The sequence below is a fragment of the Apostichopus japonicus genome, chromosome 2 (genome assembly GCF_037975245.1).
Source record: "Apostichopus japonicus isolate 1M-3 chromosome 2, ASM3797524v1, whole genome shotgun sequence".
Lineage (NCBI taxonomy): Eukaryota > Metazoa > Echinodermata > Holothuroidea > Aspidochirotida > Stichopodidae > Apostichopus > Apostichopus japonicus.
Genome location: NC_092562.1, coordinates 27,542,817 through 27,567,975, shown reverse-complemented (window position 1 = coordinate 27,567,975; position 25,159 = coordinate 27,542,817). Strand labels below are relative to the sequence as shown.

The following is a 25,159-nucleotide window of genomic DNA, read 5'->3' as shown; positions in this document are numbered from 1 at the left end:
ATGACAATTTCTTTTTACTAGTTTATTTTATCATCCTTTTAGTTTTTAGATTAACCATTTGTCTCTGTAAGAAATATAACGTTAGACTTCCTTTCTGAACTATGCTGATAACACTTTTGAAAAAAAAAATGCTCACACTTTCTCAGTTCGAGTAAATTCTGTGATTTTTTAGTCATGTTGACTGATGTTTTGCTTCAGAACATTTTTTTCTTATTTTTACAACTGATTTTCTTATATCTATACTTTTTTAACTTACCTTGAATTCCTTGTCCAGCTGTTGTAATTTTTCATCCGCATCAAAGGAAGATATGTTCCCTAGTGTTATCTCTGTCTCACCGGTCAAGTAAACTTCCAGCAGACAGGTGTGCAAAAACTTAAACTGCAACTGTTTGCAAAATAATAATGAAGGGAGTATATGTTTAGATACACATTTAACTAGTAGTATTTATGAGATCACAGTTTACTGATTTATAGCAGTTTGTTAAGAAATGTGAGGCTATTATTGTCACAAATACTGGAAATTATTTATTTGATAATAAAAAATTCAATTAACAAAGGATCAGAAAATTACATGTGTGTTTTTCTCGATACATAACCTTTTTCATAGATCAATAAGCTTGTGAGATACAAACGCAGAAAACTCATCCAATCAAAACAAGGAATGCTGAGTTAGAAATATGTCCTCAGTATAAATTGAACCAATCATTATCAGAGTTTATCGGAATAATCAGAACCAGTGACTTTTCAACGCAACAACACAGAATGTCAACTGAACTAACCACAAGACTGAATTGAAATGAATATAGAACTCACAGCAGTTTGAACCATCATAATTCTGTTTTCTCTCATTTTCTCCACAAATCCGTAGATATCAATTCTGTCCTTGTTGTGGATGGTGTCCATCAGAGTACTCAGAGCAATGAATGTACCTGTCCTCCCCACACCAGCACTAAAATAATAATATAAAAAATGAATTTGGATATCACCTACCCTGCCAAAAACCGCCATGCTGATGCACAGATACGAAAGTAACAGCATCAATTTTTTTTCACATAGAATAGAATCCCCCTCTCTCCCAAATTACTAAAATGGTATACATCTTCTAAATATTTATGATCAAACTCCACAAGTACAGTGGGTCCAGATCATGATAGTTTTATCTCATGGTCTCTCCCACAAATAGTAAAATAGGAAAAGGAGCTTATAAAAGAAGGAGAAAATTCAGTGGTAGCAGTTATATGATGAAGACGATGTCATAAATTGATAAGTTTCCCTCCACTCGTAACAAAGTAGCACTCACATGTGAAAAACTATACATATGACAAAAGATTTTGAAGGGTGTGGATGGGGAGGGGAACCTATTCCACAGCTTTTTGTCTGTATTTTTATAGATCATGTAAACTGCATAATTGTTCATTCTTTACTGAGAATGTTAAATGTTCATATTCAATCAGAATGCTTTAGTATTCAAGCAGAATGCTTCACAACAAAGACATTTTGGTTATATTGAGCAAATAATTCAACTAACTACTATTCTCTCACACTAACACTGATAATACCGGATCTCTTCTTTGTGTTACCGCTGAATATGCTTCCCTAAGTAAAAGTTTGCTCTAAAACCAACCTTGTGAATGAATTTGAGCTCAAAAACTCTTGCATGAGTTTGAAATATTTGGATATAGTTAAACGATTGGATACTGGAAATCAATTTTGATGCTCTATTTCTGAAGTTGGAATTGGTACCCAGAGAAAGTTATTCACTGTTGTATTTGATCTGTGATTTATATATAAGCAGTGAATTGGAGTTGAATGCGGATGATTCCAACAAGAAATAATCACCTGCAGTGAACAACTAGGGGACCAGTTGAAGCAGACTGTTGTAGTTTCACTTTCTTAGCAAATCCAATCAATGGAGTGGCCTGCTGTGGTACATCCATGTCTGGCCAGGTTCGGTAGTGCCAGTTTCTGACTTTCCGTTGTTCATTACCCTATGAATATAAAACATTCCATTTGAATATTATGATGGAAAGATAAACACTGCAGACATTATTAAGACGTGTGAAATACACCTTTGCAAGCACAGAGTTCACTTAGTGATATCTCTTTATAACTTTTCAAGCGTTGTTTTATCTGATATTACTATATGCTCTGATTAAAAGTAAATATAAACAAATTAAACAGTCCCACCTCAGACAGAAGATCCTAGCAATTGCAATCATCTGTGATATATATTACAGGAATTTTCAAATTGTACAATTACTTTTGAAGTGAAATAGAAATTAAACTGAAACTGAAAGGATGGAAAAAAAAAGACTTGTGTTCACGAGAGAGAATCTATACGCAAGAATATCACATTATAAACAACATGTTCATTTGGTCTTAACAAATGTATTGCAGATTACTTCCAAAATAAATTACCTTCACAACATTGATGTTGCTAAAAAGATACATATGGACACTGTAAACATTACGTTTAACACGTAGTTTAATATAAATTTGGTATCACTCAATTCACTTACAAATGTGACAGTCAATGATCTAATTTCATAATCTGCAAAATTTTCTGTCGACTCCCATTTCACTTCACAAGTGGCAAACTTCTTTGTGTCACCTACAGCTTTTGGCCAATACTGCTTGCAACGTTCCTGGAAGAGAATTCATGATGTCCTATTTGTAGAATTTCTTGAAATATTAGAACAAAATGAAAGGAGGGGGGGGGGGGTTGTGATTGGCAGAGGAACCGGATGAATTAATGATGCTCTAAAGTTAGGAACACCTGGGTCATAAAAGATATTCCCATTCAGTGATGCAAGCAGTCATTGAGTCTTCAACCCGGACTATCTTGTAATTCAAACCATGGACTTTTTTAATGCAAATATTGGCAATGCTTGAAGTAGCAGAAAAAAACTTGAATCTTAAGCTACCGTAAATGACCACAAATTTTAAGCACTAAAGTAGTGAACCAAAGAAGGTGATTGTAGTTGCCTCGGAGCTGCTGTGTAAGGGTTGTTTGAGAGTCCTATACATAATCATTTCAAGTACTTCCAGTCAGACCTGTTATTTAACTGTTGAAAATAATTTTCAAAGTCCATATTGTCCTTGGAATCTAAATGTCATTAAAACTTAAAGATCTTTTGAACATCAATATTTTTAGAGAAAACACCCAAATTTTCATATGGTAAACAGAAGTTCATATATTAGTGGGCACACTCAGAGATTGGTGCAAATTTGGAGGATAAGGGAACATTTACAGAGAGTTGCAGAAAAATAGGTAATGAAAACAGCACTGTCATCTTTGCTTTGATGGAAGGTGGGAGATTGCACCTTCAGAAAAATAGTGTTTGGTCAGCCTAATACTGTTAACAACTCATGATGTTCTTGCTTTGTTTTAAGGATCGAACAAGTGAAATATATTAGACCCATTTATTACCTTTCCTTTCTCAATCAGGTTTGTCAGCATGACTATATTTAACACTTTCTCCTGTATCACCATTCTCCAGAAGTCGTCAATGGATGCAGTATTTGGTCCTGTCAAAACAGAATCAAGATATTCACTATCCCAATCGATACATTTGGATACAAGAGATTGTTTTTAAATAATAAATAATATTTTCAATAGCCTACAATTATATGCTTGATGACTTATGAACCCCAATTGAATGCTTTGCATTGTTTAAAATTCAACATGCATGTAATTCATAATGTTGCTGGGGATAAGTGTGACACATAAAATTTGGCATTGAATGTTATGACAGAACCTTATCATCTAAACATTTGATGCTATTAAAACAGATTAGCATTTGCTATTGTTAGTGTAGATGTTGTAAGTGGTAGTCTACAAAACCTTAAACTCACACTAATTCTAGTGTCATGTTTGTAGATTGCAAGCTTGCATGTTAATAATTTCAGGTAATACAGCACTGGAACAGTCCTATGGACAAACATGTAACTAGGATTTATATACACATGAAAATAATAAAAATAAAGAATATACCTTGGCAAGCTATGAATGCGTTAAACTCTTCAGCATTCTATGAAAAATAAATAATGTAAAGAAAAGTAGAAATGTATCTTTTTATTTACTGTTAGCCTTGGAATTAAGCCTTGTGAGTTGATTGCTTATAGAAGTGATATAAACTCATTAAAAGAAACAGTTTTAACAGTTCACCAAAGCAGATTTTTTGTTGGCTTCAAGAAACACTAAGTCAATTAAGCATTTACAATAAGAAGAGAATAAATACCACCATATATTATAACTAAGTTATCATTCTCCAAATGATTACTCTGCTCTGTTGGACCTATTGGACTCTGCTCCAGTCTACATAATTACTGTGTGTAAGAATTAAGATCAGTGGAGAGAGGTCTACAGTGGAATGGACACTAATGCTGAAAGGGACACTATGTCTGACATTAGTGTCCACTATGTCTGATACCAGTGTCCCTATCAAGGACAATTCGCAAAAACAATTGTCACACTGTCTCAAACCACACTGTCCCTGCAAAGTTCACAATGGAGAAAATATAATAAACATCAACAGAGAATGATAGGGTTAAAGCAACATATCTTAGGGTAATATGATGTAAATTTATGTAAAGATACAGCAAACTTTCATCTCACCACATCCTTGTAGCCTACATGCCTTCAGCTTTAATGAATAATATCTTAAAATATACTTACCTCAATGTAGTTTGCATTGTAATAGTCTGAATGAGGTTCTCCTTGTAGCCTACATGCCAGGCTTTCATGAATATTTCTTAAAATCTACTTACCTAAAATGTAGTTTGCATTGTAATAGTCTGAATGAGGTTCTCCTTGTAGCCTACATGCCTTAAGCTTTAATGAATATTTCTTAAAACCTACTTACCTCTATGTATTTTGCATTGTAATAGTCTGAATGAGGTTCTCCTTGTAGCCTACATGCCTTAAGCTTTCATGAATATTTCTTAAAATCTACCTACCTTAATATAGTTTGCATTGTAATAGTCTGAATGAGGGTCTCCTTCCAGCTTCTCCAAAATTACTCTCGAGTGGTCATCTGATTTATTGATGAAAAACAATACATTATGATCACACTCCACAAGTACAACCAATAGTAAAAAATATCTCATGTAACATTAGTATCATCAAAATAGGTGGCTACTACTAAATTTCTACAACAGCAGAAGTATTTAAGGTTTTGGTTGTGGTTTTTCTTTGAAGGGCTGACTCTCTGAAGTCTGGAATGGTAGTCCTTCTTCATACCCAAAAAAAACTACAGTATTTAGGTCATTACAACTTCCTGAGAAGAGGGGAGGGGAGGGTAACCACTCTATGACATAAACTCGTTGTCACAGACTCTTTTACTGATAATTTCGAGGCACATACAGTAGCAGAGGGCTATGAATAACCACTTTCATATATACACATGAGATGCAACAGGTTGTCATCTGTGGTTAAGCATGAATATTGCGGGGTGAATAAACTCGGGAACAGGAAATAAGTAGTTACTGGTAAAACAAAAAAGAGGCATGGAAGCACATGCTTTAAGTGATATGTTTAGGATATAGCTACATTACTTCTACATTACTACTACATTACTAATAGATTACTACTATATACTTCTACAATTACTACCACATTACTTCTACATTACTACCACACTACTACCACATCACTACTATATACTTCTACATTACTAACACACTACTACCACATTACTCTTACACTACTTCTACATTACTACTACATTACTGATAGATTGCTACTATATACTTCTACAATTACTAACACATTACTTCTACATTACTACTACATTACTACCACACTACTACCACATCACTACTATATACTTCTACATTACTTCTACATTACTACTGCATTACTACTACATTACTACCACACTACTACCACATCACTACTTTATACTTCTACATTACTTCTACATTACTACTGCATTACTACTACATTACAACTACATTACTTCTACATTACTTCTACATTACTACCATGCACACTACTACTTCATCACTACTATATACTTCTACATTACTTCTACATTACTTCTACATTACTTCTACATTACTACTGCATTACTACTACATTACTACTACATTACTTCTACATTACTACCATGCACACTACTACTTCATCACTACTATATACTTCTACATTACTTCTACATTACTTCTACATTACTTCTACATTACTACTGCATTACTACTACATTACTACTACATTACTTCTACATTACTACCATGCACACTACTACTTCATCACTACTATATACTTCTACATTACTTCTACATTACTTCTACATTACTTCTACAATACTACTACATTACTACCACATTACTACCACACTACTACTTTATAACTACTACATTACTACTACATTACTACTACATTACTGCTACATGACACAAGCAATGTGGAAGAGATATTGCCACTCTTGCCTATAGATTAAATTCCATAGACATTCTATCAACTATAAGAGTTTAAACTTACAAGCAATCATGTTCTTGAATCTGTTCTTTTGCCTGTTGTCGTCTTCCTCTCCAACTTCACTGTCAAACTGCTTACCTTTGTTAAAGCCCTGTAAAGCAGTCGGCAGTTTGACAGATTTCAAGACATAACCATCAATCATATAACATTATTTTCAAAATAGAAACCTTGACTTAGTGTTCAGAAGGATGCTAGGTTTAGCTCAGAAAACTGAGAAACTAATTTATAGATAATTGAAGAAAAAAAATATAACTGCTGCAATTCTTTTTCAAAACAGAACATCATTTGCATTATTTGTGTCAAGATTTGTAATTAATGTGCGAAAAATTAACCACGACATGAGTAAGCCTTATAAGTTACAACAAAGAAACAAAGGCCAGATAAAGTAATATCATATTGTAAAAACAACTTTTACTCAAAGCACTTCCAAACTTTCGATTCCTAGTTGTCCTAATGATCTTTTAATTTTACCATCTATGTTTATTGAAGAAAAAATCTCAGATTTCATATCTTGATCCTGTTCGAGTGAAGCAAATAGAAACATGATATTTATTGGCACCAACGCTAAAATCACTAGCGATCACTTGAGATAACAAAGATTTAGACCAAACAATCATAAATGCCATGCAAATAAATATTTAAAGCTGTTCAGCAATGCTAAACATTTTGCAGTAAGTTTTTAGAACTTGAGGCCACATAGCATATCTGATAGATATTGTGTCACTACATACTAGTCTAATAAACTAATAATTACTTCTTTTGTGTTGTTGCTCTCTGTTTACTTTGGTAGATTCTTAGTGGCATTGCCATCTACATGATCTGATCAAGCTACTTATATCTTTCTTGAAAGCTGAATGAAATAGTCATTAGTAATTTAAAGAAGATAAGTTGAATTGTGCATCAGATGGGCTGTATGTCACAGCTATGTCGATTTAAACACTGTCCCTCCTCACCATCAAGAAAATTTCATGAGATTGCTGGAAAATATGCTCAGAATAGCTCTTTAAAGTCATTGGTGTTAACTCCCAAGTAGTCAGGTAATGGTCAACCGTGCACAAATTTCAACAAATAGTTTACTGCCGCTCTAAAAGTATTTATCCACACCGCCATATTGAACTATCTATTGCACTCATCAATGACTGGGACTCATTTGTAGTATCAATGCCTCAGGGAAAGTACTTTTGAAAGCTTGTGAGCTTTTGAAAATTTAGTACTATTCAGCAGATGATGTTTTAGGCTTGCTAAATTTGATCTTCATTCTGATGATCTTTTAGATTGTATTTGATATTGTATAAAAATTGATGTATCTGGAAATATATAGGACAGCAGATGAACAGGATTTTCCCATGATTTCAAGGGATCTCTTATTTATGTAAATCAATTTCATTACTTCTTCGACATTATCAGCATACCAGATATTTTGTAAATGTTGTAACCTTTTTAAACCAGGATCTAGCTTATCTTTCCACTCAAAATAATACTTAAAAATGCGACCGACCTGAAATTGCTGTTCTAAGGTGTTGGACTTGCTTTCTTCACAGTTTTTCATATAAGTTTCAAGATTGGTGACAAGGATCGGGACAGGTTTTTCAATGTTGATGTAAAGATCGTCTTCATCCGCTTCAGTTATGACTGTAACAGGTTCTACATCTGGTTTAAATGCTGAAGATGAAGTTCCTGTCAAATGTTGGAAAATACATTTCAACAAGTAATCATGTGTCTTCATTCAAAAAGCTGAAATATTTAAAATTGCTAATAAGTCATAAAATACAATCATATTGATGCCGATGAGGCCATATGGAGAATGGTGAATGTATGGAAGTAGATTTGACTGTAATTAAATATTTAAATTTAAATTCGCTCTCAATATAAATGCACCATTATTGCTTTCTTCAACAGTTATATCCGAACCTTCAAAATGAAACCTTCAAACAATAAATTTCCCAATTGGATATCATAAGTATGAAACAATGTATAAATAGCAGTAAATTATCAAAGAGCAATTATAAAGATAAGTGGTATACATTAAGAATTATTTTCAAATTCTCAAGACGAACTGCATTGGTTTTGCAATCATCTAATCTATATTTTCTACCTTTATTAGAGGCTAGCTAAGGACAAGCCAGTTTCCGCAGTGCACAATGTACTGTAAACATGATAATATCTATTGCTTTAAAAAGGCAATTTACATTTACAAATGTAGAAATTTCAAGAAAGGCCAAACTGAGAACATGCCCTCTTTTGAAAGAAGGCATGCTGTGAAGGGAATTAAGAAAGAGTGAGCAAAATATGATTACTGTTACAGCATCGCAATCAATAAAGTATTCTAATTAAAACTCAATTGTTGATCATTCTCCCAAATACAGGTTATATTAAGTCTCCAAGAAAACCATCTGGAAGTTTGGTTATTGGTTTATCCAGAAAAATATTGACACATAATTCGTGTAACAGAATAGCAGAGTCTATCAGAGACAACAATGTCTGAAAAATGTTCCAAAAGATTTTAGAGAGAGAAATGTGATCTCATGTATAAATGAACATACCAAACTTTGTCCGTGCAGCCTGTGAGTCATTCATACCTTTGTCACTCTTGCTCTTCCTCCACCTAAAATAATCCAAGCAGCAACACTTTGTGAGTGCATGATTTAGCCTTAACATACAATTCTCAAGTTACTGCACATATGCAAAATTCTATTGATATATAGATATGTGACTGTTTGCAATGTAGGTATATCCATTCTAGAAATGCAAACAAAAAACATGATAAAGAGAAAAGAAAAGAATAGGAAACCATTTGGTAAGTGTTTGATTGTATAACATAGAAGGGAAATAGATAAACCCATTCAGTGGCTCATTTGATATAGAACAGTGCATATTCTGTCATGGGACAATTAAGCTACTACAAAGTATGATCGTACTTAATTTTACCTGTATTTTCGAAATATGTAACATCATCAGTAATTAAAGTAGTCCATCATTTTGGTTGCCCTACCCATATCCAATGACATAACTTACCAGGCCCCACATTGTACATTTTTAGACTATCACCTACACAGACTGTTTAAATTTGATAACAGAAAGTATATTGCTACCCTTTTTTTCTTCTCTCTCTTTGAAAAACTTATGATGAAATAATGCATTGTGAATGTTTGTGTGTTACTTAAGAGCGATCGTGTTGGTAAGAGAGGATGGCCGTTTACTCTAAGGTAGGACAGTAAAGACCACCTAGATGTAACAAGTTACCAGTGAGTTGGCAGCTAAATGGGGAAATGAATGATTTGAATGGTGCAAGGTAAGATACAAAAAGGGTACAACACAGCTATCCTAAACGTCATGCATTCTCATGTTATATATCAGTTGTCATTTATTCTCATATGTCAGTTCTATTGTGTGTCTATATCATGATCATGCTTATCAAACAAACCTAATCCTTAGAGAGTCCTTAGTGACAAATGAACAAATTAGGTGGATCCCTACAATGAGAAAACAGTTACTAAAATGTTGTTTAACATTGAAGAAACCATATCAAAGAATGTGTTAGAAGTGAATAAGCAGCATATAGCTGGTCTGTAGAGTTTCCAAATAACATGACCCTTCTACTATACATAAAACAATACAATGAAATATTATGTTTAAAACTTACAGATATATAACCAGTAGTACCAGCAGCACAATCAAAAGCAATGCTCCAATCGTGGATCCAACAATAAAACCTGCAGAAGGACCTGCATATCATAATAGAAGAAAGACAATTTAGAGCAAGAAATAAAGGAAGAAGAATACCATGTACAAGATTAAGAAAATTCAAACTTAAGGCAAGGTAGAAGATGATTAGAGTAAGCTAGTACAATTGCATGTTACACCAATAATCTACTAGCTACACATCAATATCAACAAGACATTGTACTATGACTTCTAAAGGAATTAAGGAAGGATGCGGCGAATGGTGAGTTACAATGCCCAATTACGCTCAAGTGTTGAACACAAGCTTATGTAGGTACAGTACCACAATTAGACAAGTGTACATCTGCCTGAAATGTTAACAGTCAGAAAATGGAGGAAGTAATTGTGGTATGATACCTGTATACATATATCTGGGACAGAAATGAATTAGGCTGGCTGCTGTTTGTGAAGGGGGTTAATTTTACTTCCTTTAGATTGTCAATTATGTCCCTTCTTTCAAAGTGGGAAAAAGCTAGGGATTAATTGGTATGTCATCTCTGAGCTAAACTTGGAAACTATTAAATGAATCGCACCTTCAAAGGCACTTAGTCATCTTAATACATCATTTATATTGATGTTAGGAACAAGAGGGGGGGTAGGGTGGGGGGAATGTTGGTAATCCTGACATCACCAGACCCATGGAAGTGTGAGGTAAAGTAAAATGAACATATGTGTGGGGTATGTGCCCATGTCCTCCCCTTTATCCTTTGAGACCACTTTTTGCTACCCTGATCCCATAACATGTACAAATTCTACCTAGTTTACCTTCTTTTTTTTTGGGGGGGGGGGCAGATGACTTATCATACTGTCCCTTCTTTCAAAGTGGGAAAAAGCTAGGGATTAATTGGTATGTCATCTCTGAGCTAAACTTGGAAACTATTAAATGAATCGCACCTTCAAAGGCACTTAGTCATCTTAATACATCATTTATATTGATGTTAGGAACAAGAGGGGGGGGGTAGGGTGGGGGGAATGTTGGTAATCCTGACATCACCAGACCCATGGAAGTGTGAGGTAAAGTAAAATGAACATATGTGTGGGGTATGTGCCCATGTCCTCCCCTTTATCCTTTGAGACCACTTTTTGCTACCCTGATCCCATAACATGTACAAATTCTACCTAGTTTACCTTTTTTTTTGGGGGGGGGGGGGGCAGATGACTTATCATACTGCCATTACTACAATTAACATATCCACTTCACCTGTCTCGCATGGCGGTGTTTCATGAAAAAGGTTGGTACCCAAGTCTCCTTTTCCTTCAAGTCCCTCACGAACAACAGCAATTGCAAACATGTAATTGGAAACTTCAGTCAAGTTTACAAATTCAAACCACAAATTTTCACCTTGGTGAGGTACCATCTCATTGGCAGTCCATGATAAATTAGCAGTTAACTTATGGTAAGGGATATAACCACAGATTGGTGGAGTTCCGACATCCAATCCTTCTTTCCATCTTCTCCATGTTATATTCACTCTATCACAGCTGCTTGCCCCAAGTTCAGGTGCTGAGGACAAAGCTGGTAGTACTGAAGATGCAGGAAACAAGGTACAGAAAAAACACTGGTAATATTTACCTGTTCATTATATCAGGTATCACAGTTATATTACCTGTATGATAAATTAACCAAAATATGCATGTATGTGTATATATATATATATATATAACCCTAAAGTGTACAGTACCAGGACACCGTCAAAAAAAACCACCTTGGATGGACTTTCCATATAAAGCCACATATAAGTCTTAATGCAAATGCGTCGTTAAGGATAAATTCACCGCAGACTGGAGGGATTGATAGCAGTACATCGAACTTGGATCGCATCTTTTATGCAATTCATTGACAGATATATCTGAAAAGCGATAGTAACTGTGTCTTCTTTACGTACTTCAAACAATTTTTAGTACGATAGAGAGACACTTGCATATGTCCCTCTATTAACAGTTAAGAGTACAGTACATATGTTCACATAATGTATGCATTTATACAACTCTCCGATCGGTATACGGTTTAAGTGTGTGTGCCATTCATTCATTGCATGTTATAGGAAAGAATCTTATATAAAAAAGTTGACTGCATTATCGGCAATTTTAAGCAATAAATTTGCTCAAAATATAACCAGCTAATGTAGAACTTTCAATTCAGTATACACATTTCATTAGTTTATAACAACACTATTTTCCAATGTTACGGTGTGACAAAAACCCAAATTATGGTAAAGATTTCTTGATTAGAGTACGACCGACATGATAATCAGCTTAACCGAGTACCGATTAGTTTCTGTGACAATCGGGCCGATGCCTATAACCTTTAGTGGATAGGCAGTTTTATTTTAATATTTTATTGAAAAAGATAACACGATCCCGAACGTTTGCTTCAAGTTTTGCCATATGCGAGGGAAACCTTCCGATGGAACGTTGTTTAAACGATCATACACAGTAAGTCAATGGCGCTTCTCCATTGACATAACTACACGTGGGAAAACCACACACTAAAGTCCCTGGAAATCAGACATGCTTTAGTCGGTGAGTTTAATTACTGCAAAGGTGATATTTTAGCACGTATAGTACATTAGGTCAGGGAAAAAAAAGTTGCTTCGGATTTTTCGCAAAAATATGCGTAAGAATATTTGCCTAATCAGTGATTGGTAATCACAAATGGTAATGCAGTAGAACTACCGAGGACTGTCGCCAAACCTTTCTAGGGAATTTTAGGAGTATTTGGGCCCTTGATTGCATAATTTTATGGCATTTGTAGAAAACTGGGCGTATTTTCAAACTAAACAGTTAGCTCAACAGTTCTCTAGCCAGACTAGCCTAATGTACGTAGAACTCACAATGAACAAAGCGTAATGCCACTCTCACTTTCCAGTTTTCACCTACGGTGAAATGGCCAAAGTGGTTTAAAAGTATATTGATTTGGTTTTACATTTACTCGAAACAAATAATCTTTCATATCAATCGTTGAACCTGATAACAGGAGGTTTTGTTAGATGCAAGAAGCGAAGTGAAAAAATAATAATAACGTCGTCCCTCTAAGCTTATCGCGAGTATACTGTATGATGTTAACTGCTAAAACTGGATAGTATATTGAACAGCATTAGTACAAACTCGCGTGAGGGACTTGCGATACCGCTTCACGGTAGATTAGCAGCGCACCTTCGCCGGCTATGAATAGCGCTGAATGGAACTTCTCCCGTTGTAGTTGTGGTGAATCAAAAGCGCGTAAAAATACAATCCTTGATGTGGAACCTAATAATCGGTTCCAAATAATCGGTAGCGCAATGGATTTTGCCGATGCCGGTTACCGATTGTCTGATAATCGGCCCGATGCCGATTATCTAACCTATTATCGGTCGAACACTATTCTTGATCAGAAAATGCTGTCAATGTATAATTAGCAAAAGTCGGTCAGATTCCCTCGGAGTAGCTATTTTGATAAGTACGGTGCTTTCCTTCTCGTCTTTTACGAAGTTCTAGTCTTAGCAGTCTGTTTGTAGTGTTCATGGCACACTTCTACCTCTCTTATCTGTGTAGCTTTAACCTCAGACATAGCTTGCTCAAATTTTTCCACCGAGGAAAACCTAATTAGCTTGGTCTTTTACAAAGCCAGTATACTTCAGGCATACTGTGGTCACCACATGACATTAAATGAGGGTACGAGTTGCATTATAAGAGGCATTCTTGTGTTGGTGGGGGGGGGGGGGTGGGGGTGTGGGCGGCTGTATTTATGGGTGTGAAGGTTTTTTTGCCACGGATTTTATTCAGTAAACTCTTGGCTCTATTGTTGAACCACTAGTGTGCATAGGGAGTAAAATGTTGGGGTTGTGTGAGTGGAGGTGGGGGCAGACTTGTGACTAGCTTGACGGATATGGCTTTAATCCATTTGGCTAGATGGAAGATCCATGTCTAGCATATTCAATGACATTGGTCAGCAATTCATCAATCATACATCCTTTCCCTCCCCCATCACAGCCTATGTTCCCTAAGCCTTTTTCAATGTTACCAGAAACACAATACATATGATCACATTACTTCACAAACCAAGCCAGAAAGCATAAATACTAAGAAAGGAAACATTCAAGCACAAAGATATTTTTCATTTAATTTTAATAAAATCCTTATGGCAAGTGAACAACAAAAATAAATGAAAATCAGCAGCTTTGAAATTAATGTAGATTAAAACTGATCATTAGGTGCAGAGTATACTATATGCAATCTCCATAGTATGAACCATTCCAAAGGTCATCAATTACTCATACACACTCTTGAAAATACAAGTTAAATGCATATTTTGTGTTGTTTACAGGAGTACACTATACTAGTCAACTTGTGAACATTTGGAATGAGAACATAATACAAAAGTACACCACAAGAGAAGTGTGGATCCCTTTCTGTTAACATTGCTGGTTATTAAATGAAGGAAACATAAAGCCTTGAAATCTTGAATAAAACATACATAGTAAACTAGATTTTAGCAGTAGTGTTGACAAGAGTCATAGTATAGCAAAGTATTCATATCTTATGTGAATTCTTTGTGAGTGCTCCGTGAGAAGTTTCAATGACCAATAAAATTACATAGTATTTTTGAAAAACAATACACAATACAATAAGCTTGAAAATCTGCTGAATTGAAAAAAAAAAGTTTCTGTGATTACGTAACGATTGTCAATTGTGGTATAATTCTTGAGTTACTTGCTGGAACTACACCTGCTTGCTTGCATCTTGTTGAGAGCTTTGTGTACAGGTTCTCACAAGCAATGCATCCTTGTCTGCATGTGTGTTGGTTTATACCAATGATTGACTTTAAGCAGATCAGTGAGTGATCTTTAGTAAGTATTAGCATGCTTTATCAGGATGAGATAAAAAAGAATAGAATAGACAGGTGACCAGAAATGCTTTTAATATACAGCAAAAGAAAGGTACAACTACCTCAACATCTCTCAAATATTTTATACAGTGAACTAACATTTAATAATCACATGAACAGATCTATAGTAGGAAAACTTGACCTATCTTGATGAAAAAAGTAAAATTAGCCATGTCATAAACATGAGGCAACAGATACTGGGCTGTCAATACTGCAGTGAAAATGCACCATTACATACAGCTTTTAAACATGTTGACCTCTGCATTCACTTCTAAGAGGTTCCCTTTGCGAAACAAGGTACTGTTTTTTTACATTTTCCCTGTATGCAAACTAGCAATTTATGCATCAAATTATTTGAGCAAAGAAGTACATTCCCATAAGAAAATAGTAATGAAAATGTAATTGGTGTTCAACCTAGTATTTTAAGTTTGTCTATGTTATCAAACATACAGCCAACCATAACCTCCTTCTCATAACTTGGCTGTCAACTGAGAACCCTTTTTAAACAGGCAAATTTTGCTTTTAGTATTAACTTCTATCATTGCGCATTCAAAGTGCTCATTTAGGCAGAAAACACCAAACAATGCTAATTTGGCAAATCACTGTCACATATGTTGCTATAACTTGTTCTCTTCCCGCTAATGCAGGTAAAGATTGTTGCAGATTGAAACATATGAGTTCATGATATTAAGTATCAGCAACACATTGGTAATGCTCACTGTACATAACTCTGAGAGTTTATCAAGTGATGTTACCTCTTGTGCATTACTTTAATTTAAAATGGCACATATAAGATGTTTAACCACTCATTTAAAAAAATATGTATTCAGTTAAAACTGGAACAAACTCTTAATTTGCAGCCGCTTCTCACTTCTGTCTTTGTTTTAACACACTTGAACAGCTGAACATTGATACCACTCAATATAAACTTGAACAGGTTAATATTCATATCACTCATAAAAAGTTAAAAACATACATACAGGTATGCTTGATCTCTATGGATAGTGTCTAACCATCAAAGAATATTCCTTCAATGGATCAGATTACCTTTATCATGCTATATAACAATCAATAATCTTATAAAGTACATGATTAGACTTAAAAAAAAACCCAAAAAATCAAGGGCTTTATCCCTTTAATCTTTGAAGCTCCTTTTGTTATTCTTGTTTACAACTTTCTAAGTATCTTTTCTTTTACCATTACGTTGTGTTTCAATAATGCAAATAACATACCCATCAATTGTAAACACTTAAAGTTTAAATTAGAATACTTTCAGTAGCCTAGCTACCCAAGTTATGAGAAAATAGAGAAAATGAGATCAAGTTGGAACACAGAAGCTCTTCATTAGCAGGTTTCTCTTCCTTCTCTCTACTTTTTTATGACACTAGAACAGCCCCATAAGTTGGCATTTTTAGTAAACTGTTTAGATAACAAGATAAAACCTTATCAAAAATCAGGAAAATGTTGGATTGCTCAGTTGCTTTAACTGAGCAATTGAACAATTTTCTGCAAATTGTTTCATTGACAACTTATCATATCTTGTCAATTGGACATTTGCTGCAAAATGTTCAATTGCTCACTTCATTCCATCAGAGCAATTGAAAAATGTTCTGCAAAATGTTTAATTGTTCACTTCATTCCAAATACTCAGTTGGAATAAAGTGAACAATTGAAAAATTGTTCATGTGAGTAGCCCCCCCCCCTAATCATCAGGCCTTAGCTACGTCCCTTGTCAGTGTTTATTATATCCATTACAGTCAACACAGTAAACGTAGAACACACTTAATCTATAACATCTTCATCTCTACTGATCTCGCCCTTTCCCTAAATCTATGTTTATTAGTCTCGTTGAATATTTTTGTTCTGACGGTCCACCAATCAAACATATGGTCTATTGCTCCTTCCTCCAGAAAATCTTCAATCTCATTGCGACCTAGTTGGGAAAAAAAATAACTCTACAAATTAGAAATGATTTTGTTTTGCTTATAAAATGTTATGAGGGTTAGGATCATGAAAGGTAACTCCAGTGGTACTTTTTGACAGGAACACAACCAGAATGAAAACACAGTTCCTTGCTGATGTTCACTGATTAGTTTCATAAGGATTTTTTCAAAAACCTCTATAGAAACAAGAGCAAAATTTGTGTTTGCAAATAATGCTAAGACTTGTCCCTCATGCTTGATATCAGTTGTGCAGCACATATCAGCAGGTTTCCAAATATCTGCCAATGTCAACATAACAAAGTTTGAAGAACCTCCAACATTTGGTAGCTGTACTTTTGCAATTGGAATATGTTTGAAGAAATTACACCTTACGGTTGCCTGATTTCCCAATTTAAAGATATTAACATTAAGTGTTTTGATCTCATTAATATTCATGAGATAAAGCAAACATGTATTATATAATTTAATCAGGCCTTAACTTAGGCATGCATACTTACTTTGGAGCTTCTTTTCTGCAAGTCCTTTGGTGTAACATTCAAAATTTTCCACCACACACTTTGAAGCCTTTTCACTCCATTTAATGTATTTCCTACCTGAAACAAATGAGGAAAATAAAAAGTGAAATCCATGTTAATTGATCTTGAACATGACTTCAACAATTAGAAAGAACTATATATGAAATCATGTTTGATGATACAGTTATACACCATGGAAGGTACCTGACGCCTGACATACAACACTAGGTAAAGCAACCAGAGGAAGTGTTGTCTTGCGAATGCTCATTAATATTCAGCAGATTTGAAACAATTGCAGTCATAATGTCTGAATATATGTGTACAATAAACATCTAATACCCAATTTGTCTGGTGTTGGAAATGATTGCTGCAGCAGCTAGCTGTAGAGGCAATTGGGAAACTTGGGAATCCTCCACATGTACCTTATTCTGGTCAGGGTATGTGAAGTTGTATAACTTGTTAATAGGAATAAACCTTTTCTTCATTATATAAAGGTGCACCAGTAATAACAACCTTCCTTTCATCACATACGAATTGATAAAAACAAGGTACTGGAAGAGTGTCTCCAGTCCTTAAATAAAACTTTACTCTGTCATTTCAAATCCAGAAAAAGTGCCAACTAAATTTAGCCTGCTTTCTTACTAAGGTGCATCATGATGCTCAAGTAATATTTATACAAGCAAAGCCTAAAGTCATCTGTGTAAACAAAGCATAAAAACATCTTCTTTATTATGGGAGCACTTCTGCAAACATTTCCTTGGTTGAGTTGATTCCCACAAAGAATTGTACGCATTTCTTGTTTTTACTTTTTTCAAATAAACTCCAGCTGTTTGCATGCCAAAGGAGCTCATGGTGTTTCTTTCAAAATAGCTGTCCGTCCTTGCTTTGACTCATTTGCCAGATTTCCACATGATTTGATTATTGCATTTACCCAAAATAAAAACTAAAAAAACTAAAGCATAAACAATATTATTGTTTTAAACAGATTTCCATAGCACAATAAGAGCAATTGCCACCTTTAACTGCAACTGATTAATTTTTGCCCAAAAGTAAACTAATGGAGCATATATAACCAAGTGTGTCCTGTCTACTGAAATCAGTTTACCCTAGCTGCTTCCTGCCGATCCTTGTGAGTATGCAAGGAGGATCTGATCCCACGCACAAGGGCGATTAAGTTGTATTGTGAAGAAAAGTAAATATTAATTCTTATTTGATCAGCATTTTGTCACCATTCCAATACTGCAGTGATTGGTATATTCCTTTTGCCTGAATGCAGGCCAAATTGACATGCTCAGTGAAGAATACGACATAACAGCCGATGAAGAAACTTGAATCAAATTTGAGAGTTACAAGGCAATCATGTTAACATGATGCAAACAAAAACCTCTCCCTAGTGAAAGTGTGAAAAATTGAGCCTTCCATTATCCTAGTCCCTTTATTTTCATAAACTTGTTACTCTTAAAGATTTTGTAACATTTTGTAAACACACTTTTGGACATTCCGTCATAAAGATCTTCGCACACTGTCATACTTACATACAGGTGACTTGTTGGTCATGGATTGGGATTCTCCTCTTGCTCTTTTTCTTCTCTGCTGTACATCAGCCCTCTGCACTGCTGGACACAGCAAGAAATTAAATGAACACCGTTAAAACAATTGAGTTTGATGAGGATACACAAATCAATACAAATAAGATAATGACAGCATGTTGTTAGTTTAAGGGTGTCAAGACTCGCTCAAAAAGAAAGTCTAATGCCGGTAATCTGACCTAGTTTCGAATGAGGTGTAACAGAAGTGTTAGACATCACCATCGATCCCAGAAAATACACACACACAGCTTGCTACCATCGATATTTAGACACTAGTGTACAGTCAGTTCATGCTGCGATCAATACCCACAGCATAGTGTAAAAACCAATACAGCGATGGACATCTCAGGTCCAGCTAAAGATAACAAGGTATCGCATTTCATTACTGAACTGTCTGCATTTTGTAGTCACACGAACAAAAGGTCACTTACAAGCAACAGAAAGTTAACTTTTTTTCAGATGGCCTCACGCGGTTTGGGGCGAGTGTTCAATGCCTTTTAAAATTTCTATGCTTCAAGACTAATTGATAATTCCAGTAGCTGCATAGTCATCTTGAAGCAAACGTCACAGATTTTTCATCTCTCCTAAAACATGCAACTACTTTATCTTATTCAACCAAATGATAACAGACACCAGGAAATAACTAGAACTGATGGCACCAAATTATATCCATCCCTTGACTCAACTAGCAATTACATGTAAAATTACAGTATATTACTGTAGCTTATTAAATTTAGTTGCCCAATTGCTCTCATAATGATAATTTATATGAATTGAATGATCCATCCAACCAAATTTACAAAACACAAGCATTATGAGGTCACAAAGTCTGCAGGGTTATCTTCCTTCTGTTACTGTGTAAAGTAACCACTTGTTAACCATTGCATGTGTCAGGGAGATTAAGACTGTCAGTATAATTCATTTGGAATGCAATTACATTTGCCTGAGAAAGAAAAGGAACTGGAATTAGGGAAAACATAGTTCTGACTTGTATGCCACATGCATATGAGAGTCCTTCTGTACAAGAAATAAATATTTGGGGTATATTTATTAGTTATTAAGTTACACTCTATATTCTTCAATTTGATTGCTGATTTATAGTTTTGGTAAGACTGCATGACAAAAGTCAAACAGCCAGTTGCTACTGTTAACTAATACCTCTTTTGATATCGAGTAGGTCAATGATGTAGCATAGGTATTTTATTATAGGGTCTGGTAAGTTTACTACAGTTCTGTAGTTCTTTGTTTCGAGGTAGGAAATGTATTTCATAAAGGATATAATGCAGATGTTTGAGTCTTGAGAGTAATGAACAGCTAAAGCAGATACAAAATACAAAAGTTTTAATACAATGTCAAGCTGATAACTGTTTCTCACATGGAACATCACTTATGTAGCTTTCAAAATCTACAGCATAGCTAGAGGAATATAAGCCTCACCAGTTATTACATTAATACATCTAGTTCTACCATGTTCTACTTCAGTATATTATAGGTCAGTGCAGGTAATTGTCTCAGTTAAGATTAATAACTTTTTCTGTGTCTCTCTAATATTTGTTTTTTCTCGACAAAATCAGTTATGTTATGTTTGAACTGACTTTATAACAAACTGCAATAACATCACTTTATTTATTAGGCAATGATCTAGTCTGCAAAATGTAAAGGAGCTGATTGACTTCCCTCATTTAAGTCTCACTTTATTCTCAATTTGCTGAAGATTAATCTAATAACATTTCATATTTTTCGACATCATTCTTGCCATTTATCCCTCTTCCCATAATTCTTGGTGCCCCTACATATCCAGTATAATAAACTGTCATACTTACATACAGGTGACTTGTTGGTCATGGATGGGGATTCTCTTCTTGCTCTCTTTTTTCTCTGTTGAACATCAGCCACCTGTTCTGCTGGACACAGCAACAAATGAACTAACAACATTAATACATGAGTCACCATATTAGAACTACTGACTGGCTGGGAGAAACTTCTATGAAATTTGAAATATACAAAGAAACTGAGGCTTAGATAGGATATTCGAACCATCACCCCTCACCCCTCCCCCAGGACTACCAGTCCTCCACTCTATGGTGGTCAATGGTGCATCCAAACACTAATAATATTTTAGGTGGTTACAACTTCGCTGGGGTTGTTTTCCATGAGGAATACGTTTCAGTGAAGGTTGTCTACCATTGCATGCATGTGCCCAGAGAAAAACATGGAGGAATAATCGCAAAATCCACATGAAAAGTTGTGTGATTGCACATTCCTTACATACCTAGCTATTAAGGACACCAAATAGTATATCCACAAAACAAACACTTACGGCTGAGCCTCTAAAATTTCTTACATGAAGCTTTTCAATTGCGCTATTACTGGGTCCTTTTGTTTCCATCATTCAATTGACAAAGCTTTTATCCAAAACACAATGAAATGGTTTCCTTTCTCTTACAAGTATAATTTTTGATCTTACCCATTGCCTCTTCTCGGTCTTCATTCGCAACCTGCCCTGTAAAATTTTAGAAAGAAGTATGTTCCATGATCTGTTTAATAAAGTTATCACCACCTTAATACCAAACTCTCACAAGGAGCTAAAATATTTGTCACTTTTTGTGTTGTAACTTTATTATCTCATCCTTGTATACATTTAGAGACAGGGAGATGTTTTATTCCATTGGGTCACCTGTTTTTGAACAAACCAATGGTCTGTAAACAGACAAGTAGCCTAATTTCCATCCCTTGTGGTATAGAACTGTAAGCTGGTGGGCTAGTGGGCACTTAATGGGGTACCTTATGATAACCTTATGCCATTGGCTGGCAAGTACCAACTGGGGTGGGGGAATAAAAAAATGTTTGATGTCTGTGTATGAGTGGGGGTCAATTTTGACTTCACCATATAGCATATATGTGAAGTAGCCTATATAAGACAGAAAACGTTTATGTTGTCATAAGTTAGCTAAAGGGTCAAAGGTCAGGAGGCCACAGGTAAAATAAGCAAAATGTTGCTGAAAGTTGCACAACAAACACCTCATCAGTGAAACAGCTCTGACTCCTAATTTTTGGTCAACCGTCCCCCTCCCGCATGTTAATAAGCACTTGTGTCCTAACTATCCTTGGTTTATAGTAACAGGCTTAGGCCCATCATTGACTTGGAACCTTGATTGAGGTGCCTCCATATTTATCAGAGTACCACCCCAGGAACAGTAGGCCAGCATATCTAACCCTATTAAAGAAAGCAGAAATATGTACTCCTTAAACTTGAACCTTTACAGGTACATACCATTAAAAAGAATTTGTTTGATTTACAATGAAAGATGAATAAGCCTTGACTGTTTGTATAATCTATTAAAAGAAAAAAATGCAATTTAAAACTGGACAAACTGATGCTAAGTTTGTCAGTCATGAATATCTGTATAGGCCTAGCATATGGGCAATTTTGTGATGGAAAAGCGACATCTTGAGGTCAAAGTTCGCCCAATTCTACACATTATGTATGCAGTGAACAATATATTTGGAGGAAATACTATTTGGTCTAACATGAAAAATGCTTGCAGATGATTGTTGTGGATTATCTTTCATTAGGATCATTGATCTAATCCTTAAAATCCTCAATAACAAGCCCACTATGCTACTGGATTATTCTAATAATGTGCCCCTCCTAACTTTGTGCGTACATTTGCCCACCTCTACGGGCACAGCATGGAAGTGAAATGTCAAGGCCAGGGTCGGAAATAAGCAGGGCGAAGGGCGATTCGCCCTTATGAAAATCGCCCTCGTTATATCAGGTGTCTGTGTAAAATTAATTGTGACATGCTTTTGTTTTAGCTAGGCATTGCTGTAGCATCGCGAATCGCGCAAACAGTTCTCACAATCCCGCATAAAATTTGAAGCAGTGCCGGAGGGTCACGCACAATCTCCGCATACAGTAGTTACTGCGGTTACGGCCTCCACTAAGCAATTTCAGTGCCAATAACCTAAAATCCCCACAAATCTCAGACCACATAGTAGCCTAACTTCATAGGTGAAGAAGGTCAACCTGGTAATCTTACCTATCCATCTGTTTACTCGCTCAAGTTGTGTTGAAAATAAAAATTAAAAATATCCATTTAAACTTGCAATTTTTAACCAAATATTAGCCTAACAACCACACTAAGTCAATGGGAAATGTAGCCTAACCATCAGTTTGCAAAAACAAAACAAAAACTGCATAGCTTTGTTTACAACTTTAAATTTGCTGGAAATTGGCAGTTGTTTGGAAGGTATGTGATTTTATCCACACACGAAAACATACATGCATTAGGAAAAGTTACCAGTGGAAGTAAACCTGTGTTTTCTATTTCAGTTGATGGGTTATTGGTTTTCGTCATATATTCGGTGGATTGACATTATTTGCTAAATGCTCGCAAATTTTTGCTATCAAACTTTTAATGAACTTGCTATACAGTCGCAACACTATTTAGGGCAATTATGCCGACTTTATCCTGTTGAATGCTTACAACCATTTCCATAAACAGCATATATTGAACTTTGGAAAAGAGCCCCCCTAAACCTTAAAAAAGCCCTCGTAAATACATTAAGGGGGCGTTTCAACTTTTCTATATCCAAACTAGGCTAGTCCCCCAAAGCCAAATATTAATTCCTACCCTGCTTAAGGCTAGCTGTTATAAATTAAATTTTTGGGCAGAATTGAAAATTGGCTTTGTATTTTAAGTTAATTGTGGGCAAAAAAATCACAATAGCTCTAGACAATAAGGCATTTTACTAATGTAGGCTAAGCATTGTCCAGCCTTGCCTGTCTTCAGCAATAGGCTACTGTTGGCTAAGGCTTAACTTAGGCCTAGGCCTAGGGTATATTTACTGTATCATTTGCATCAAAAAACGGTGCTATGTAAGCATCATTCATCACTATTTGTGTTTTTGTAGAGTTTTTGGGGCAAAGGTCATGTAATTAAAATGAAGTTTAGCCTATCTAGGGCAAAACTAACATTACTGTAACTTAGGCTAGATCTTGTTAATGTTAGGCTTACACTGAGTGAGACAAGTGAGAGCTGAGCTATAATTTGCACAAATTGTGATTGGTAATCAGCCAGCTGCACAGGGAACTGAGACCTACTTTATACTATTACTAATCCTAGGCTAGTCAATAAAGCATTTGGTAAAGGAATTAATATCTAGCAATTGCAAGAAAGTATTACGGTATTACCTAGGCTTCCAAAGTCAATCTCGACGGCTCTCATTTTGATAGTGTAACATGGATACCGCGCCGATTCGCGAACAAAAGTTAGGTTTACCGTTCTTGCTTGCATACAGTGTGAACACTTGCGGCCACACGGACAACACGTTTACCACACTGTACATACGTCCATATGAGCTCTACATTACACTTAGCGACATTGCGCGGTGATGACGTCACAAGGTTTGTATACCAAATGAAAATGCGTCAATATGAACATGGATATCAGTATATGTATCACCGAAAGGGATAGGGATCGAAATTGTGACTTTCAAGGTAACAGTTCCATTGGTCAGTTTTACCAGCATTAAAAGAGCATCGATAGTAAAACATATATCGATAGGACGATAAAATAAACGAGATATATCTTGATGGGTCCCTAATAGCTAAATTTTGCACAGGTCACATATACTACTACAAAATTTGCCAAGCTACAAATATCCATTCAGATGTGTAATCGTCCAATCAAAATAAAGGGGTGTAGAGGGCAGCATCCACGATCAATGGGTACTAATTACCTGTACACCGAAGCCCTCATAACAGAATGAACATACCCTTAAACATTAGGGGAACACGAATATGTTCCCCTAACGTTACTGTCCCTCTAAGGTAGCATTTTTCAATATGCAATGGGCACCTAATGTGCACTTTATATAAATATATATATATATATATATATATATATATATATATATATAGATATATATATATATATATATATATATATATATATATATATATATATATACATATATATATCCATCACAACTACAGATGCCAACCGTGACCCTTCACCCTGCCCCCCCCCCCCCCC

General features: G+C 35.3%; 2 protein-coding genes across 7 annotated transcripts in view; both read right to left on the bottom strand.

Moving 5' to 3' along the window:
- Nucleotides 1-25,159, bottom strand: part of LOC139984703 (receptor-type tyrosine-protein phosphatase F-like) — a 61,951-nt gene that overhangs the window by 11,805 nt on the left and 24,987 nt on the right. For all 3 annotated transcript variants that reach the window (XM_071998739.1, XM_071998721.1, XM_071998729.1), the window contains exons 13-24: nt 11,406-11,729; nt 10,125-10,206; nt 9,025-9,086; nt 7,980-8,158; nt 6,485-6,572; nt 4,960-5,036; nt 3,995-4,031; nt 3,431-3,528; nt 2,520-2,645; nt 1,840-1,988; nt 814-949; nt 257-385 (exon numbers count right to left, since the gene is read on the bottom strand). In XM_071998739.1, the coding sequence (XP_071854840.1) occupies nt 257-385; nt 814-949; nt 1,840-1,988; nt 2,520-2,645; nt 3,431-3,528; nt 3,995-4,031; nt 4,960-5,036; nt 6,485-6,572; nt 7,980-8,158; nt 9,025-9,086; nt 10,125-10,206; nt 11,406-11,729 (1,487 nt within the window). The remainder of the gene's footprint in view (nt 1-256; nt 386-813; nt 950-1,839; nt 1,989-2,519; nt 2,646-3,430; nt 3,529-3,994; nt 4,032-4,959; nt 5,037-6,484; nt 6,573-7,979; nt 8,159-9,024; nt 9,087-10,124; nt 10,207-11,405; nt 11,730-25,159) is intronic.
- Nucleotides 14,427-25,011, bottom strand: LOC139984346 (uncharacterized). Of its 4 annotated transcripts, none has more exons than XM_071998249.1 (6): nt 24,316-25,011; nt 21,586-21,621; nt 20,942-21,019; nt 19,065-19,142; nt 17,512-17,607; nt 14,427-17,004 (listed from the first exon to the last, which is right to left on the bottom strand). In XM_071998249.1, exons 1-6 carry the CDS (start codon nt 24,416-24,418, stop codon nt 16,859-16,861), a joined length of 537 nt encoding a protein of 178 aa, XP_071854350.1. In that variant the 5' UTR covers nt 24,419-25,011; the 3' UTR covers nt 14,427-16,858. The 4 variants fall into 4 exon arrangements, with proteins under 4 accessions (XP_071854350.1, XP_071854341.1, XP_071854330.1 ...); XM_071998240.1 differs by having other exon boundaries at nt 20,942-21,022; nt 24,316-25,010; XM_071998229.1 differs by having other exon boundaries at nt 19,065-19,145; nt 24,316-25,010.

Bases quoted from the DNA above. Each gene is read 5' to 3' on its own strand.
- LOC139984346 (XM_071998222.1), bottom strand. From the start codon at position 24,418: ATGCAAGCAAGAACGGTAAACCTAACTTTTGTTCGCGAATCGGCGCGG. The intron at 19,146-20,941 runs GTAAGTATGACA...TGCTGTGTCCAG, and splicing joins GACCAACAAGTCACCTGTAT to CAGTGCAGAGGGCTGATGTA. The intron at 17,005-17,511 runs GTAAGTATGCAT...TTTCCCAACTAG, and splicing joins TGCAGAAAAGAAGCTCCAAA to GTCGCAATGAGATTGAAGAT.